General features: G+C 44.7%; 1 protein-coding gene across 12 annotated transcripts in view; it reads left to right on the forward strand.

Moving 5' to 3' along the window:
- PTPRM (protein tyrosine phosphatase receptor type M) overlaps nt 1–17,420 on the forward strand; it is an 864,300-nt gene that overhangs the window by 834,780 nt on the left and 12,100 nt on the right. For all 12 annotated transcript variants that reach the window (XM_033178310.1, XM_033178302.1, XM_033178303.1 and 9 more), the window contains 6 exons: nt 561–710; nt 1,569–1,742; nt 2,712–2,843; nt 6,955–7,080; nt 9,483–9,646; nt 17,092–17,227. In XM_033178310.1, coding sequence (XP_033034201.1) covers nt 561–710; nt 1,569–1,742; nt 2,712–2,843; nt 6,955–7,080; nt 9,483–9,646; nt 17,092–17,227 — 882 coding nt within the window. The remainder of the gene's footprint in view (nt 1–560; nt 711–1,568; nt 1,743–2,711; nt 2,844–6,954; nt 7,081–9,482; nt 9,647–17,091; nt 17,228–17,420) is intronic.

The raw sequence follows: 17,420 nt of genomic DNA on the forward strand, positions 1-17,420 counted from the left end.
AGTCAGTGCCAAATCAGTTAGAGGCCCTGTGTTTATTTACACTGCGTACTCATTGAACATATATATGAGAACAGCTCTCTGTACCTCTAAGAGCTTTCATAATCATCGTATTAACTTTTATGTTCTGAAATAAGAACTTCTAAGTACTTTCACGTTCTGAATTAAGAACTTTAGAACTTTTTGTCTTCATAGTAATGCCAAGTTTTTCTGGACCTTCTTTGCACTATTGTTTTGATCAGCAAATCCTACCATAGATAAAATTCTGCTCATTCCTCATGTGGACTACTGAGTTCCAAGTGAGTAGGATCAGAATGACAGAGGTCTTTAGCCACAGTTTTCATGGTGCCGCAGTGCATGTGGTGATTTGTATTGGGTCTGATTGGTTGTCATCTGTGTAATATTTGGCATTGTGACCCAGTCTCCTAGCACTTGAGCCCTTGGACCGTGTGTCTCTCTGGAGGAATTGTCTCCACTCTCTCGACGATGTGAGGCTAAAATTGATAGTGTCTGTCCTCCTCCTCTGGTTCTCTAAAGTTAGGAACTTGTTCCGTCCCCTCCAGGAGCAGTATGTGTTTATCCACGATGCGATCCTGGAAGCCTGTCTTTGCGGGGACACCTCTGTGCCTGCTTCCCAAGTTAGGTCTCTGTATTATGACATGAACAAACTGGATCCACAGACGAACTCGAGCCAGATTAAAGAGGAATTCCGGGTAAGTGATGCCCAAGGCAGGGGCACTGCACGGTGACTTGCTCCTCAAGAAGGATTTCAAGGTCAGCACCTGAGTCAGCCCTTGAATCACAAGGTTCCTCGGCCTCCAGCACTGTTGGCATTCAGGGCTGGGTCACCTTTGTTGGCATGTGCTGTTCTACAGGATGTTTAGCAGCAACCCAGAGCTCTACCCAAGAGACGTCTATGGCGTCTCCACCACACAAAAACACGTGTAGACATTGCCAGGTGTCCCCGCAGTGGACAGAAATACCTGGTTGAGAACCACTAGTCTAACAGCCATTTCCCCCCTCCCGTCTGAAAGCAGACACGGAGTAGTCCCCAACACCATGGCTCCTTGTCCACAGCATAGCCATGCGCAGTCACACCACGGAAGCGTGTGTTAGGAAGACTTTCCAGCCAAGGACTCTCCATTGTATTCCTCACATTTGCATTTTGTCCAGATGTACCTGACTCAAGGCCAGACTCTTCCCCCGTCTCTGACCTCCCAAATCCCCAGATGTCCCACTCCACTGGAACTTGAGGGCTCTTAATGGTAGGGACCCACAGTGGTCCATATGTCTCTGCCTCTGACCCCTGTGTCTGATGGGCACTGTCCGTGGACAAAATCCAAGGAGCGGAAGAAATCCAACTCGAACTGGGGAGTTCTGCGGCCGAAGGGGAGGGCTACGGAGGGGAGGGGAGTGCTGCGCTGCGGAGGGGAGGGAAGGGCTAGGGCTGCGGAGAAGAGGGGACCGTCTTGCAGTCAGCCACAGGAAGTTTGCATCTTTCCAGAACTGCAAGTGAGAGGAGTCTGCTGCCAAGTCTTCTTGTCCTCACGTGCCTTTCTTTTCTCACGTAGACCCTAAACATGGTGACGCCAACGCTGCGAGTGGAGGACTGCAGCATCGCGCTGTTGCCCCGGAACCATGAGAAAAACCGGTGCATGGACATCCTGCCCCCGGACCGCTGCCTGCCCTTCCTCATCACCATCGACGGGGAGAGCAGCAACTACATCAACGCTGCCCTCATGGACGTGAGTGCCCTGCTTCACGCTCGGCCCGAGGCTGGGGTGACCGGACTGGGGAGACTGCAGAACAGGCGTGGGTCTTCCCCTTCTGCTCACCAGCCCTTTTGTTTTTTAAGACACAAACTTTTGTTTCCAACAAAAAAATAGATTTCAGATTCCACGTATGTTTTTGTGTCAGGGATGATATCCTTGGTTTCTCAGGGACCACTAGGCCAAAAGTATTGGTAAATGCAACATGGCACAGTTGCCCTCTGAGCGCTGAGATTTTTAACCTGCTGAGCGGGGAGCAGGGGACAGCTGTGAAGTCACCATGGCAGGAAAATGGGTTAATCGGTTTGCAGCATTATTTTAGTTCATTTTCCCGTAATTTAGCCTGTAGTTAACATAGGGAAAAGTGCAACTCATTACTTCCCATCAGTCTGTTTACTTGTTGCTATTCAGTTGATGGAAAGAGTGAATGGGTGTGTTCTGTGCTAACGTGGAAATTTTAATTCTATTGGTGTCATATCATAAAAGGTACCTAAACTTTTTTGAAGCTCTTCAGAGCTGTAAAAATAGTAGATGTATTCTTTATGGCAGAAATAAGAACACTGTCACACATACAAATTGCTAGCAAACAAGTTTTAGAAAAAGCAGAACTTTTAATTATGTGTAATTTTAAAAGTAAAGTTAAATTTTCTCCATCAAGATAATTATGTATAGATTCAATATTGCCGCTCTACCAGAAATTTTCTAAAAATTGATAAGAGATACTAATTAAGTTTTCTTGGTATCAAAGTAAGCCTTTTATCACTCTTATTCTGCAGAGAAGTTTATATTTAGTCTATGTTGGTGCTGACAATGGTGACAGAATTCAACAACTGTTAAACATGTTCAGTGTTTTGTGCCACAAGTTTCCTTCTGCATGAAATAACTTAGCTGCTTCTCCTCCCATTTTCCTGAGTATATCTGGAGCATTCTTGTTTGTGTTTGCAGAGCTATAAACAGCCTTCAGCTTTTATAGTCACCCAGCATCCTTTGCCAAACACAGTGAAAGACTTTTGGAGACTGGTCCTGGATTATCACTGCACATCCGTAGTTATGCTAAATGATGTGGATCCTGCCCAGGTAAGACCCAGACTTCTTACAGTCAGAGCTAGTGCTGGGGGGTCAAGTTTGTTTGCACCTGAGAAGTGCAGGCCCTGGTGCCAGGTCTCAAGTGCCAGTTGAAGTTGAGAACTGGGGATGCTGAACACAAAGGTTAAAAATCAGACGGAATTAGGGGTTAGAAAGTCAGTTGAAACCAGAAATACAGGCGGAAATCATAGATGGTTGAGGTGACAGGGCAAGACAGGGCCAAAAGTTGAGCTGTTCCTGAAAGATGGAAATATCCACTGGAGGTTGACAAGGTCGCAGACCAAGTCAGGGCTCAGCAGGAACCTGAACATCACAGAGCCAAAGCAGAGCAAGCAAACCAGAGGACAATGGAGAAGGGAAGATAGCATTTGACACAGCCCCTGATCCCATTCCTGGAGCAACTGTGTGCTTCCTGGCACAGCCCACTGGGAGCCTACAGGTAGAGATTGTCATGCAGGGTGACAGTGTTGGGATGACAGCGGAGACAGGCAAGCAATTTTAAGGCACAGCAATTAGTTTTCTCAATGCTTTGGTAAAGATATTAAAAAGAAATAATACTGGGACTTGGAGATAAGAGAAGTTTGGAATGATAAATGGGGCTTTTGCATAGTTACTGTGAAACATTAAAGAGAAAGAATTGGACAGTGATGACTCAATGTTAGTAATAGGGTTAGACACATTTTCTTGAAGCAGGTTGTCAGGCAAGCATTAGTGCAGTGGCCCTTTAGGCGATGAATTCATTGTTTTGGGATGTGCCTATACCAGTCACAGACAACCATCATGACAGTAGGCATTATGGGAAGTTTGACCTTAGTGTGTTTTAAGAAACAACTTGTTCTGGAACTGAATTAATTTCCTGTCCAGTAGACACAAATTCTTTCTTTTTCTTAAAAACAAACAAAAACAAAAAAAAAAGGTCTGAAGCATTTCAGCATCCCAACTGGACATCATGGCCAGATTTTTCCTTCCTACAATCTATTTTCTTGCCATCATCCAACCATAAATGGCATGGACATTCAATTCAGTTCTGTAAGGTTTTTAATTATGTCTGAGGCACTGCATTATATTGTCAAAGCTCTCGCCTGAAAGCTGGTTAATAAAATAATGATGATAATCTTTGTTCTTATCCAGTCCTTTTGGCTTAAGAAGCTTAAATATTTTAAAACTCTTCCCCATTGATGCTCTGAGAAGGTTAGCTTACGGTCATTTATAAAGACAAGTAAACACCATGGCTTGGGAAGCTTCAAAGACCCAACTCAAAATAGAACCAAGTATCCTGATTTTCTAACTTACAGTGGCATGGCTGAAATTTCACCTATTCTAGAGTCTTAAGTCACAGACACTTATAGAATAAGGGACTTCTTCCTTATTTAGAATCATTATGGGTTTTTTCTTCATGTGAATCCTGAAATGTGGAGATATTTTTGTTCATATTAGTGAACAAGACATCAGTGATTCTAGCGTGTTCTTTTTGAACAACTGCACTGGAATTCTAAAGCTGCATTCTAAACCCGAACTATCTGGACTCAAACCAAGCCTTGGCTGGCTCATGGGTAAGAGAGACAAAAAGACTCCAGTTCTATTCAGCAGACAGAGCTGATTTTCAGAGTGAGAGAAAAGAGGCTCCTGGGATTCAGTCTTTTAGCCAACACTAAACTGAGCATTTGAATGTAAAGGCTTTGCAATTCTACAAGAATAGCACTCAACAATTTTAAGTATTTATAGGTCCAGTTCACGGACATGTTATGCACCATTTAAGCCATTTTCTACATGGTTTACTTGGGCAGAGCATAGAATGCAACGTGCCAAGAGGCGCCTGCACAAGCTGCGTCACTCATATTTCCTTGGTGTAAGTGGCAAGCTTTTGGTCAGGAGCTTGAACAAAGAAAGCAAGCAGAAAGCAGAGTAAGTTCAGGCAGTAGAAAATGGGCAGAACGGTTCAAATGTGCATGTTACAGCTTTTATAAATATCTTGGCTTACCATCATAATGCCTTTTAATTTTAACAGTGGGTACCCTTGGGCATCAAAAAGAAAATAAACATCAGCATGCTATTATTTGACAAGGCAGTTTTATAACTTGTCACCAGGAAGTGCTGGTGAGGAAGGAAATATTTCATGGAAGCATTATTTAAAAATAAATAAATGTAATTTTTAAAATACTATCAGCTTAGCTAACATAAAAAGCACCCTTGGTTACCCTATTTTCATTGTTTCTTATAAAATCCCACCTTAACTGTTCTGTGATGGAGAGAGAGATATTGCCATTTCGGCTGACCTACTGCTCACTGAAAACTATCCTGCAATCTTGGGTATAAATCAACCTTAGCAACCTTTGACAATGAGATTTTAGATCCTTTGGAAAGTAGAAATCATCTAGAAATTCAGCCAGTGGATCCTCCTTTTCTGACACATCATTCTGCATAAAATTAGGTGATTGTCTTCCTCTGCTCTTGGCCCAGTATAGAAACAGGTTATATAACAAAGTAGTTCTCTCCTTGCCTTTCCATAGGCCACCTGTCCCTCAGCTAAATCAGAAAGATAAAACTTAGATGCAGCTGTGCACGGTGGCTCACACCTGTAATCCCAGCACTTTGGGAGACCAAGGTGGGCAGGTCATGAGGTCAAGAGATCGAGACCATCCTAGCCAACATGGTGAAACCCCCTCTCTAGTAAAGATACAAAAATTAGCCAGGCATGGTGGCGCATGCCGGTAGTCCCAACTACTCGGGAGGCTGAGGCAGAAGAATCGCTTGAACCCGGGAGGTTGCGGTGAGCCGAGATCATATCACTGCACTCCAGCCTGGCAACAAAGCGAGCTTGTGTCTCAAAAAAAAAAAAAAAGGTTGATGCTACTTTAAAAAAGTCATAGGAATAAGAAGTCCCTGTAATTTCAAACTTTAAATGCCTATTAAGGTTTCGGGGCTTTAAGAAGGGTTTTTGAAGAGAAAAATCTTAGCAGTTCTTCATTCTTGACTGTTTCCAAGGGTAGGAATTTTGTGGGGTGCTAGCTAAAAAGCACCTTCATAAGCCACCATGCCCAGCACCACTCCTACTGCAGTGAGTTGTGCATTTACATTCATGCAGAAGTTCTAGTTACTCAGTATCAACAATAGCTAGAGTTTGAGGCTCTAGGAAATTGCTTTTTTAATTAGGCTACTTCCAGGTAAAACAGCAAAGCATTTACTCTTATTACAACAGATTTGCTAGATCTGAGCTGCGAGGGTTTGGACTGGAACATAAAAATGCAACCCAACAATGTCATCAGTTCCAAACCTTGTCACAAAATAGCCTTATTCCCAATAGTGGTTATAAAATCCACTCGCAGTTCTAGCCAGCAGAGTGCAGTCCCCACCAGCAGAGCGTGGAGATCTGGGCATTAAGACTTGTATAGCCATCTTGAGTACCTTACATCCTGGGGTGGCACCTGGTGCCTCTCCTCGGGGCCTGATGAGAGTTCCTTTCACCATGCAAAAGGGGACATGACGACTGCCATTCACATGACCTCATAGGAAAGCAGAATTTTACTCATGGCTAAAAGGTGCTTTCTGAGAAAATGAAGGAAAAGTCCCAGGAAAAGGACAGGTGGAGTTGAGGAATCAGCCAGCAAGGAAGTCCAAAAGCCCGCATTGCTGGAAGGAGAAGAAAGAAAGAAAAGAAAACAAAGGAAGTCAGTGAAGTCTTCAGAATTCTTGAATGATGTCTCCAAACACAGCATCCCACACCTGTAATCCCAGCCATCTGGGAGGCCGAGGCAGGAGGATCACTGGAGAAGAGGGATTCAAGACCAGCCTGGGCAACGTAACGAGATCCCTGTCTCTCCAAAAATACAAAAATTAGCCAGGCATGGTAGCACACACCTGTGGCCCCAGCTACCTGAGAGGTTTAGGGGCAAGAGTTGCTTGAGTCCAGGAGTTCAAGACTGCAGTGAGCCATGATCACACCACTGCACTCCAGCTGGGGAGACAGAGCAAGACCCTATCTCTTAGGAAAAAAAAAAAAAAAAAAAAAAAGATTACTGAATGTCAGTACTAACCTTATCCAAACTGTTAGGAATAAATTTCCTCTTTTAATTAACCCTGTGTTTATATGTTTTGAATTCAGTTGTGTCCACAGTACTGGCCAGAAAACGGAGTACACAGACATGGCCCCATCCAGGTGGAATTTGTCTCTGCTGACCTAGAAGAGGACATCATCAGCAGGATATTCCGTATTTACAATGCAGCCAGAGTAAGAGACAGGCCCATCATGCCTGTGATTATGGCTTCATTTATTTTCTCACTCATTGAATATTTAGAGCACTTACTCTATGTCAGTCACTGTTCCAGGAGTTTGGAATATGTCAGTGAACCAAAAAAGTACAAATTCCTGACCTTACGGAGCTTACGTTATAACGGGAGCAGTATTTAGAAAGTAATGATACTTATTAAAGCATAGCAAGGCAGACTTTATTCAAGACCATCATGATAGTTGCAGGGACCCCTGTCACAGGACTTTGCAGCGGATGAGAGAGAGTGGGCTCGACTCCGAGTATGGCATGGGCAGGCAGGAATTTATAGCCAACAGGCACGGTGGGGGTCAGTGGATGGAAAATTACTAAGGGGAGGCATCAAGAGTAAGGGGGGTTCTGGCTAAACTGACCTAACAGGATTCTGGCTGAAGGCAGGCCCTCAGCTGTCTGGCTGAACACATACCTGGGGAATGGTGGAGGATGAGGAACCTGATCAGATATCAGATATGATCAGACATTGAGGGTGGGTGGTTCTTGCCATGGTGACTTAGCAGAAATTGCTAAAACTGGATTTTACAAGGAAGTTCATGGATGGGCCTAGGAGAAGGTTCAGGAGCCTGGCGAAAGTTTGGTCAAGCAAAGAATTATTGTCAGAAATCAGACAATAAATAACAGATATAATAACAGATGCAGTAAGTGAGGAAGTGACAAATTCTACAGGAAAGTCAGTAGGGGGGTTAGAAAATGCTACAGCATTGCACAGCGGAAGCACGCTCTGTTGTAAGCATGTGTGCGCTGTGAGCCAAGACGGAGGAGGCCAGAGAGCACTGAGGCTCTCTGGGGAGGCAGCTTCCTAGGCAGAAGGAAGGTTCAGTGCAGAGGCCCCAAGATGTGTTCCCCAATGTGAGTGCCAGGACAGCAAGGAGGTGGCGGGGCCCAGGCTCAGTGAGCAGCGGCAAGAGTAGCTGATTGGAAGTGAGCAGTTCACCTGGAAGGACAGTGGCTTGGCGGCCCCGGGTCGAAGGGCCTGGCAGTCACTGTCAGCATTTGGGCTTTTGCTTTGAAGGAAGTAAGGAGCCATTACAGAGTTTTGAGTGCAAGAATCCAGTAGTGTAATTTGCATTTTAAAAGGAGCACTCTGGCACCTGTGTTGAGAACAGACTGGAGGAGAGAGGCATCAGGAGGCTGCTGGGATAATCCCGGTGAGAAATGACAGGATGAGAGAGGAGATCATGGTGAGACGGGAGAGAGCAGGAGTGGAGGTCACGAGAAGGGGGAGGTTCTGATATTTTCTGAAGGTAGAGCCAGCACGATCCCAGGGAATGGAGGGGACTCAAGGTTCCTGTCCTGAGAGCTAGGATGATGGAATGGACACTGACTGAGTTGTTGCCCAGGCTGCCCGTGTAACTGGATTGTTTGGGGGTGGGGGGCATTATGGAGAGAGGATCAGAAGCTCAATTATAGACATACTAGGTTTGGGATGACTGTTAGGCCCCTAAGTGGGAATATCACGTGGGCCTTTGAAAATATAAGGGTGAAATTCAAGAGAGAGGGCTGAACCAGATATATGAATTTATGACTTACTGGGATATTAGTAATATCTAAAGCCATGAGCAGGAATGAAATCAAATGCGAGGCAGAAGAAGAGGAGGCGCCGTAGGGGTTGAGCCTGGGGGCTTCTGTCAGCAAGCGGTCTGGGAGAAGGGGGGACTGAGGCAGAGAGAGCAGGAGGGAGGGACTGCTGTGGGAGAAGGACCAGCCAGTGAGGAAAGCATGTTGACAAGAAGAGAGTGTCACCCATGTTAGATGCCGCTGAAGGCCACAGAAGATACAGTCCAGGTGAGTTAGCCATGGCCGGATTAAAGCTGTTTTCATGTTTCTACCATAAGCTAAGTAACACTTTTTTGAATTCTGCAATTCTATTTCACTATGACTAAGGATTAATTAACTATTGCTATCTTAGCAAGATTCAACATCAATAAGCAAAACCGTATTATGCTCACAGGAAGTAGTGTTCTCTATCTTCACACTGAGCTCACACATCTCCAGGTTTTAAATTATTCATTACTTGTAATTTACCTGTAATTGAAGTTATTTTACCGCTTAACATGACATGTGGTCAGTGCTTATGCTGTGTTATTTTTCTCTTGGCTTTTGCAGAATGGGAAGCATTCTGCCTCACGTGTATTTGTCTGGCCTGTCATTTAAAACCCCTGGTTGTTTTTAACTGCTCGAGATTAAAAACCATAACTCTTCAGGCCAGCAGAAGCCACCTTGGTAATTTGTAGGCAGGACTCGCCTTTAATAATGGGAAGATCAAGTAGGTGGCAGCAGCCCACTGGAATTCAGTAAATAATGCCTGTTTTCTGTCCACCCCTGACTGTTGCCTGGTTCTTTGTAGCCCCAAGATGGATACCGGATGGTGCAGCAATTCCAGTTCCTGGGCTGGCCGATGTACAGGGACACACCCGTGTCCAAGCGCTCCTTCTTGAAGCTCATTCGCCAGGTGGACAAATGGCAAGAGGAGTACAACGGCGGGGAAGGCCGCACGGTTGTGCACTGCTTGTAAGTGCCTGACAGAGCTCTTCATTTAAGAACAGCCAGACCCCACACTCACTCTCACCTCCTATTTCTCTGTCTTTTGTTTCACTAGAAATGGAGAAGAAATAACTAGGTCTAGGTGAAGGGGTGGTCGTGACACTCAGTGAGGGATTAGTTGGCTTTTCAGGAAACAGGATATGCATTTGGATGGTGTGCCACTGCTGTATATCACTGATCCTTTTGATTAGGAACCCTCTCCCCTGAAAAAAAAAAACAAAAACACCGGCTCTTGAGAGCCAATTGTTAAGTTTTCAGGAATGTTCTGAGCTGGGTCTTCAACTGTTGGTAACTTGAATTCATCCATGGTAGAAGGATTTACATCATGGAAATCAACAAATGCTACAACTCAGGGCTCCATCCCACCAGCCAAAGCCAGTTTACCATCACATTGTTTGATTATTCCATTGGAAATCATATCAGAGGTCTCAAAGAACTGGTGTGTGTGTGTGCACGTGCGTGCGCGCTTTTTGGGAGAATGTGTATATTGGGAGGATTTGGTTACAGCCAGTGTCCCCAAAATGGGGCTTCCAGGCCAGCAGGTTTTGTAGGTGCTAAATGTGAGCACCCCTGCTCCACGTGGCTCCCAGCCTTACCTGCACATTCAGAATTATTTGAGGAGCTTTAAATGAAAAAACGAAAAACAAAAAAAAGCCCACACACAGGCCCCACCCCAAGCAATTAGATCAAAATCTCTGGCAGTTGGGCCCACACATGATTGTGTTTTTAAAATGCCTAGGTGATTTCAATGTGTTGAGATAATAAGGTTGAGAGCCACTGAATAGAGAACGCCACGCTTCTCAAAGCACTTTTACCTGCATTTTCTCATTGGCAATGATACGTAGCTAATCAACCAGCTGGAATCGGCTTAATAGAACAGGCAATTAGAAAGTCGTGGCAGTTACGGAAGATGCTTAGAGAATTGGGGGAAATTTAAAGTATACACGTATGTCACTTTTCAGTGGAGTATCATTAGAAGTACACACTGAGATCTCTCTTAAATTGAAGGCAAAATATTCACTCCGGGTAGATCAAGCCTAGCTAAAGTTGCAGACCTGGCTCAGGGCGTGGGTTACTCTCCAGTCAGTGCCCTTGTCTGATGGAGTGCCACCTCCTACCCCGGGCCTGCGAGGTCTCCCGGGAAGCCCAGGACTCTGCCTGCCTCTCAGCAATCAAAACACGATAGCGTCTCATCCTGCAGGAAACTGATATTCCTTTGGAAAGAGCTGTAAGAACCTACCCAGAGTTGTCTTCAACCAAAAGTTCCAAGCTTTTGTCCTCTAAAAAGCAGTTTATCAACCTCACCTTTCTCTAGTTGCTGTCATCCCCACTTGCTTCTCCTGGACCCAGTGCATTAAAAAATCTCTATCGGCCGTGCGCAGCGGCTCACACCTGTAGTCCCAGCACTTTGGGAGGCCAAGGCGGGCACATCACAAGGTCAGGAGATCAAGACTATCCTGGCTAACACGGTGAAACCTTGTCTCTACTAAAAATACAAAAAACTAGCCGGGCGAGGTGGCGGGTGCCTGTAGTCCCAGCTACTCAGGAGGCTGAGGCAGGAGAATGGCGTGAACCCGGGAGGCGGAGCTTGCGGTGAGCCGAGATCACACCACTGCACTCAGGCCTGGGCGACAGAGCGAGACTCCGTCTCAAAAAAAAAAAAACTCTTAAGAAAATGACAAAAAAAAAGTCATTAGCAGTCCACATCCCTGTTTTTATTTCTCTTCCATCCAGATCTGACCTCTGATCAGAATAAGAGGCTCACGCTGAGATGATAAAATCCCAGCAAAAAATATTAATATTGTAGTTCGTTTGTATTATTAGATATGTCAGGTTTTTCTAAAATACTAAAAATGTTAGCAGATATCCCTGCCTGCATCTGGAGACCAGCATCTGAGCTAGATGTACATTTTCCCCCCCGGGATTAGTACTTTCTAAAAAGGGTCAGTGCTTTAACCCACAGGACTAAGTTACTAGTGACTAGAAGAAGTTGAGGCACCGGGACAGGCCTAACAAGAAGACATAAAGATTTCTTAAATCACTGCACCTTCCCAACAACACTCTTCCCAGAGGCAGCTGTGACCACAGAACTAAACAGTGACATTGCTGTTACATGTAAAACCTAAAGCAATCAGCTGTTCTTCACAGTGGACGGTGGGAGGCATCCGTTGTTTCTTCTCTCCTGCCGGTGCAGCATCTCTTCCCATTTTCTGCTGAGAGAACCTTGATTATTCTTTGGAACATTCCCCCTCGCTAAAGCCCTGCCTTGGTCCATGTGGAACTGTCTCTTGCTCTCTTAGCATCAAGGTGGGCATGAGACCTAGGCCTGGTGAGAATGTTTATTTTTGTTTACATTTATATATCTAAATCTAAGGGTTTTTTTTTTTTTTTAGCTATAAGAAACAAAATTAGTTTACATTGGCATTCCCCAGTACTGGCCAGGAAAGAATCAGACCACTCCAGTGTTCCTCTTGGAGGTAAGAGCATGGCATTCAGCATAGTGTAGCGCCACCTAATGGCTGTGGGTGGAGAGTTCCCGGCTGAGACAAGACCTGCAGGTGCTTTGAAGTGAACAGTTCCTTGAGCCACAGATATTCAAGGTATGCAAATAGGGAGTGTTTTTCTTTATACGTGTCTCCCAGCTAATAAAACTAGATTAAATGGATAGAATTAAGATTTCACCACTTTGCAACTCTTGATGAAAATAATGGCTTAGACAGTGGTCTTCAACAGCTGCCAAAAGCATTAGGTTCAAAGTTGATGGGAAAAATGGTGTAATGTTAATGCAAGGATGGAAAACAGCTAATCTTCTAATAAGCAGAAGAGACAGTCTAGGGACAGATCCATACCTCAGCGTCATCTGACTTACAACAAAGATGCCATTGCAACACAGCACTGCAGAGGGTGGGGGAGACTGCCTGGACACATTGGTCTCCCTTACTCCATGTACAGAATCCCTTTCAGATAGATGGTAGACCAAACAGGGAAAGTGAAACAGCAAAGCTTCTAGAAGAAAACACAGGAGAAAATCTCCATGACCACAGGTAGATTTGTTAAACAGGACACAGAACACTAGCCTTAAAAGAAAGACTGACAGATTGGACTTTGATTAAAATTAAACCCTTCTCTTCATCAAAAGACGTCAATAAGAGGGAAAAAGCAAGGCAGTGGGAGGAGAGTTTTACAATACATGTGTCTGACAAGGGACTCAGCTACAATGTCTTATTAACTGCTATACTGCAAGCCAATAGGAAAATGGTAGACAACTCAATTTATTAAATGGGCAAAAAACTTGACAGGTGCTTCATTGAAGAAGGAAAAAAAAGAAAAAGAAGTCCCAAATAGCCAATGAGCATAGAAAAGTTACTCAACGTTATTCGTTTTTAGGCAAATAACGGATCAGATGCTACTGTGGATCAGATGCTACTGTGTACTCACCAGAATGGCTGAAATTTTAAAGACAGACAAATAAGTAATAATCCCAAGTGTTAGTGAAGCTGTGGAGTAAGTGGAACTCTTATACACTGAAGGAAGGAAGTAAATAGTGTACAACCATTTGGAAACTGACAGCATTTACCAAAGCTAAACGTACAGGCACTCTGAGGCTGAGCTCTTCTGTTCTTAGAGAAATGACGCAGAAATGAATCATCTGCCAAAAGATAAGCTTATCACAAGTCTACTCATAGTATTTAAAAACTAGAAACAGCCCAAACATTCAGCAGCTGTTGGATAAATTGTACAGTGGGTATTCATTCAGTGGAATTCTCCTTAGCCATATAAGAGAATAAACTACCAATGTAACACTGTGGGTGATTCTCACACAGACAACACAGAGTGAAATAAGCCAGTCTCAGGAGAAGACATAGTGTATGGTTCCATTTAGACAAAGCTGAAGAACAGGTGAAAGCAATTGATGATGCTAGGCTTAAGAATGGATTCTCTTTGGTGATACTGATGGTATTGTTGAGGAAGGAATGTGAGGGAGCCTACTGGGGACTGACCGTGGTTTGTATCTTGATCTGAGTGGTGGTTACGTGGTATATGCATTGGTACAAATGGGGTGAGCTGTCTACTAATGGTCTTTATGGTAGGTATATTATACTTCAGTTAAAAAGCTGATTCGGAATTTCATAATGGGCTGATCAAGCTGATATCCAAACACGATGATCACTCTTAAAACCATTCTTAGTGGCTCCAGCCTATAATCTCAGCACTTTGGGAGGCCGAGACAGGTGGATCACGAAGTCAGGAGATCGAGACCATCCTGGCTAACACGGTGAAACCTCGTCTCTACTAAAAAATACAAAAAACTAGCCGGGCGAGGTGGCGGGCGCCTGTAGTCCCAGCTACTCGGGAGGCTGAGGCAGGAGAATGGCGTGAACCCGGGAGGCGGAGCTTGCAGTGAGCTGAGATCCGGCCACTGCACTCCAGCCTGGGCGACAGAGCGAGACTCCGTCTCAAAAAAAAAAAAACAACAAAAAAAAAAAACCACTCTTAAAAGCATAAAACCAGATATTTTTGGCTTGCTTCCTAATGTAAGTATACTTTAAGTATCCTTGTATAAATAAATAAATTTTGAATTCTTATCAAGCCCTGGAACTACCTGCCAATTTACAGGAAATACAGAGTTAGAAAGCAGCATGTTGAATGATATCACAGAGATGTGATGAATGAGAAAAATCTAGGATGTGGGACTCTCTACAGGACAGATGACCTTGTTTCCTCAACAAATAAATTCCCAAGAAAAAAGAGAGAGCAAAGAGGAGCTGACAGATTAAAATAAATTTGCAAGACATACCAACCAAATCCAATCTGTGGCCTTTGCCTAAATGTGGATTTTTTAAAAAGCAGCTGAAAGAAACAATCTGGGAAATTGCAACACAGACTAGAAATTTGAGTATTTTAAAACAGTAATATTTGTTATTTTAGGTATGATACTTATACTGTGTGTTTTTTTTTTTTTTTTTTTTTTGAGGCGGTGTCTCGCTCTGTCGCCCGGACTGGAGTGCAGTGGCGGGATCTCAGCTCACTGCAAGCTCCGCCTCCCGGGTTCACGCCATTCTCCTGCCTCAGCCTCCTGAGCAGCTGGGACTACAGGCGCCCGCCACCTCGCCCAGGTAGTTTTTTGTATTTTTAGTAGAGACGGGGTTTCACCGTGTTAGCCAGGATGGTCTCGATCTCCTGACCTCGTGATCCGCCCGTCTCGGCCTCCCAAAGTGCTGGGATTACAGGCTTGAGCCACTGCGCCCGGCCTATACTGTGTTTAAAAATAAAAAGGTCCCATGGCCGGGCACAGTGGCTCACACCTGTAATCCCAGCACTTTGGGAGGCTGAGGTGGGCGGATCACGAGGTCAGGAGATGGAGACCATCCTGGCTAACACGGTGAAACTCCGTCTCTACTAAAAAAAATACAAAAAAAATTAGCCGAGCATGGTGGCGGGCGCCTGTAGTCCCAGCTACATGGGAGGCTGAGGCAGGAGAATGGCATGAACCCAGGAGGCAGAGGTTGCTGTGAGCCGAGATCTCTCCACTGCACTCCAGCCTGGGCGACAGAGTGAGACTCTGTCTCAAAAAAAAAAAAAAAGGTCCCTTATTTCCTTGAGGAAAGAGGGACTGCAGAGTTGGTGCAGGAATAGTGAGGAATGAGCCTGGACCATCATGTGGTTGCAGAAAGTAAAGAAAGAAGAAAGGCTGGGGGCTTGTCAGAAAAGAACAAAAGAGCTACCCTGTTGGAGCTAGCACTGGCCAAAGCTGAAACAATATGAACAAAATATTAGTACCATCGGATTTTAGCTGATAGAATAACATTATTATGTATAAGCTCACACTGAAATAAATCATAAAATAAATAAGCAAATAAATAATTTAATGGGGAAAAAGAGACAGTTCTTTCTTAGGGTAGAATCTTCAAAGAGAGGGAAACAAGAAATCACCATTAGGCAAACACCACCGTGATAACAGTTACAGACAAGATCCACCAACAGATGCTCAAATCAGTGGGCGAGAAACCAGATATTTGCATAGTCCCAAATATCTTCCCCCCAGATATTTATTGACTGCAAAGAGAAAGATGATAACTTTATAGTGAGAAAATCTGGCGGACACCGTCTTAACAAGTGAGCAAGTGAACATCACCAGTCATAAGACAGAGGAACATCCTGAACCCCTGGGAGGAGGTAACATCCCCTCTCTGGTTTTCTTACCGAAGTGCACGGCCTTGTTTCCAGCCATGAGAAGACATCAGACAAACCCAAATGAAGGGATGGTCTACATGTTGTAGTCTGTGATGACTTCTCAGATTGTGGCTGGGGTTGACAGCTACTTTCGACTTCTGTGTTCTACATTCTTTATATTCTACAAAATCACTGATCCGTGCTCTTCAAAAGTGTCAAGGTCAGGAAACACAAGGAAAGACTGAGGAAGTATTACTGACTGAAGGAAGCTAAGGGGATAGGACAGCTACATCCACGATTGGATCCTGGACCAGAAAAAGGACATTCGTGGAGGAACTAGTGAGATGTGGCTACAGTCTGTGGTTTAGTTAATAGTATTGTCCCAGCATCACGTTCTTGGTTTGCATAATGTGCTGTGGACATGTGAGGTGTTCACATCAGGGAAAGCTGGATATGCATTCTCGATGCGATTTTTAAAGCATTTCTGCACATCTAAAATGGGTTCAGAGTAAAAAGTTTTCTTTAAAAATTGCCTGTTTTATAGATAAATAACGAAATGCTAATGGATGTTTTGTTGTTGTTGTTGAGATGGAGTCTCACTCCGTCACCCAGGCTGGAGTGCAATAGCACAATCTGGGCTCACTGCAAGCTCTGCCTCCTGGGTTCACGCCATTCTCCTGCCTCAGCCTCCCAAATAGCTGGGACTACAGGCGCCCGCCACCATGCGTGGCTAATTTTTTGTATTTTTTAAGTAGAGACGGTGTTTCACCATGTTAGCCAGGATGGTCTTAGATCTCCTGACCTCGTGATCCGCCTGCCTCGGACACCCAAAGTGCTGGGATTACAGGCGTGAGCCACCGCGCCCAGGCGCTAATGGATGTTTTTAAAGGCCAGATACGTCTTTGAACATAACCCATACTTGTCACACCAGTTTTCCTGGCAGACCCTAAATAAGGTTCACTGAAAATTTTCTACCTGGGCCCTTATCGATGAAGTGCTGTATCAGAGAAGGTGACCAGGGCTGAGCAGAGATGGGAAAGGCTCTCAGGTGACCTGTGGCCAGACATTGCTGATGGCTTGCTCTGTTTGCTTTAATTAAAAGCATCTGCCCAGGTAGGCGGTCCCTCAGTCTCAGAGCCCTTCGTTGTTACTGGTTGGCCAGGGTTTAAACAGCTCGTTTCCACAGGTGTTTGCAAGATGCAGTGTAAAGTGCAGCCATCTGATCTCTTTCATGGCAGGAACGGAGGAGGCCGCAGTGGGACGTTCTGCGCCATCAGCATCGTGTGTGAGATGCTCCGGCACCAGAGAACCGTGGATGTCTTCCACGCTGTGAAGACACTGAGGAACAACAAGCCCAACATGGTCGACCTCCTGGTAGGACACCCCCTCTGAGCTGTTCCATGAGACACTCCATTAGCATTAGAATCCATGCCAGCTCCCAGACTCGCGGGGAGACTGATGCGTAGAGGAAGAGACTCATTTTCAAAATCACAATGTAATCACTTTGCATGTAGGGCTTTTTTCCTTCTTTCTTGTTCTCCCTCTTCCTCTCTTTGTTCTTTACAAG

The sequence above is a fragment of the Trachypithecus francoisi genome, unplaced genomic scaffold (assembly GCF_009764315.1).
Source record: "Trachypithecus francoisi isolate TF-2019V2 unplaced genomic scaffold, Tfra_2.0 Lachesis_group19, whole genome shotgun sequence".
Classification (NCBI taxonomy): Eukaryota; Metazoa; Chordata; class Mammalia; order Primates; family Cercopithecidae; genus Trachypithecus; species Trachypithecus francoisi.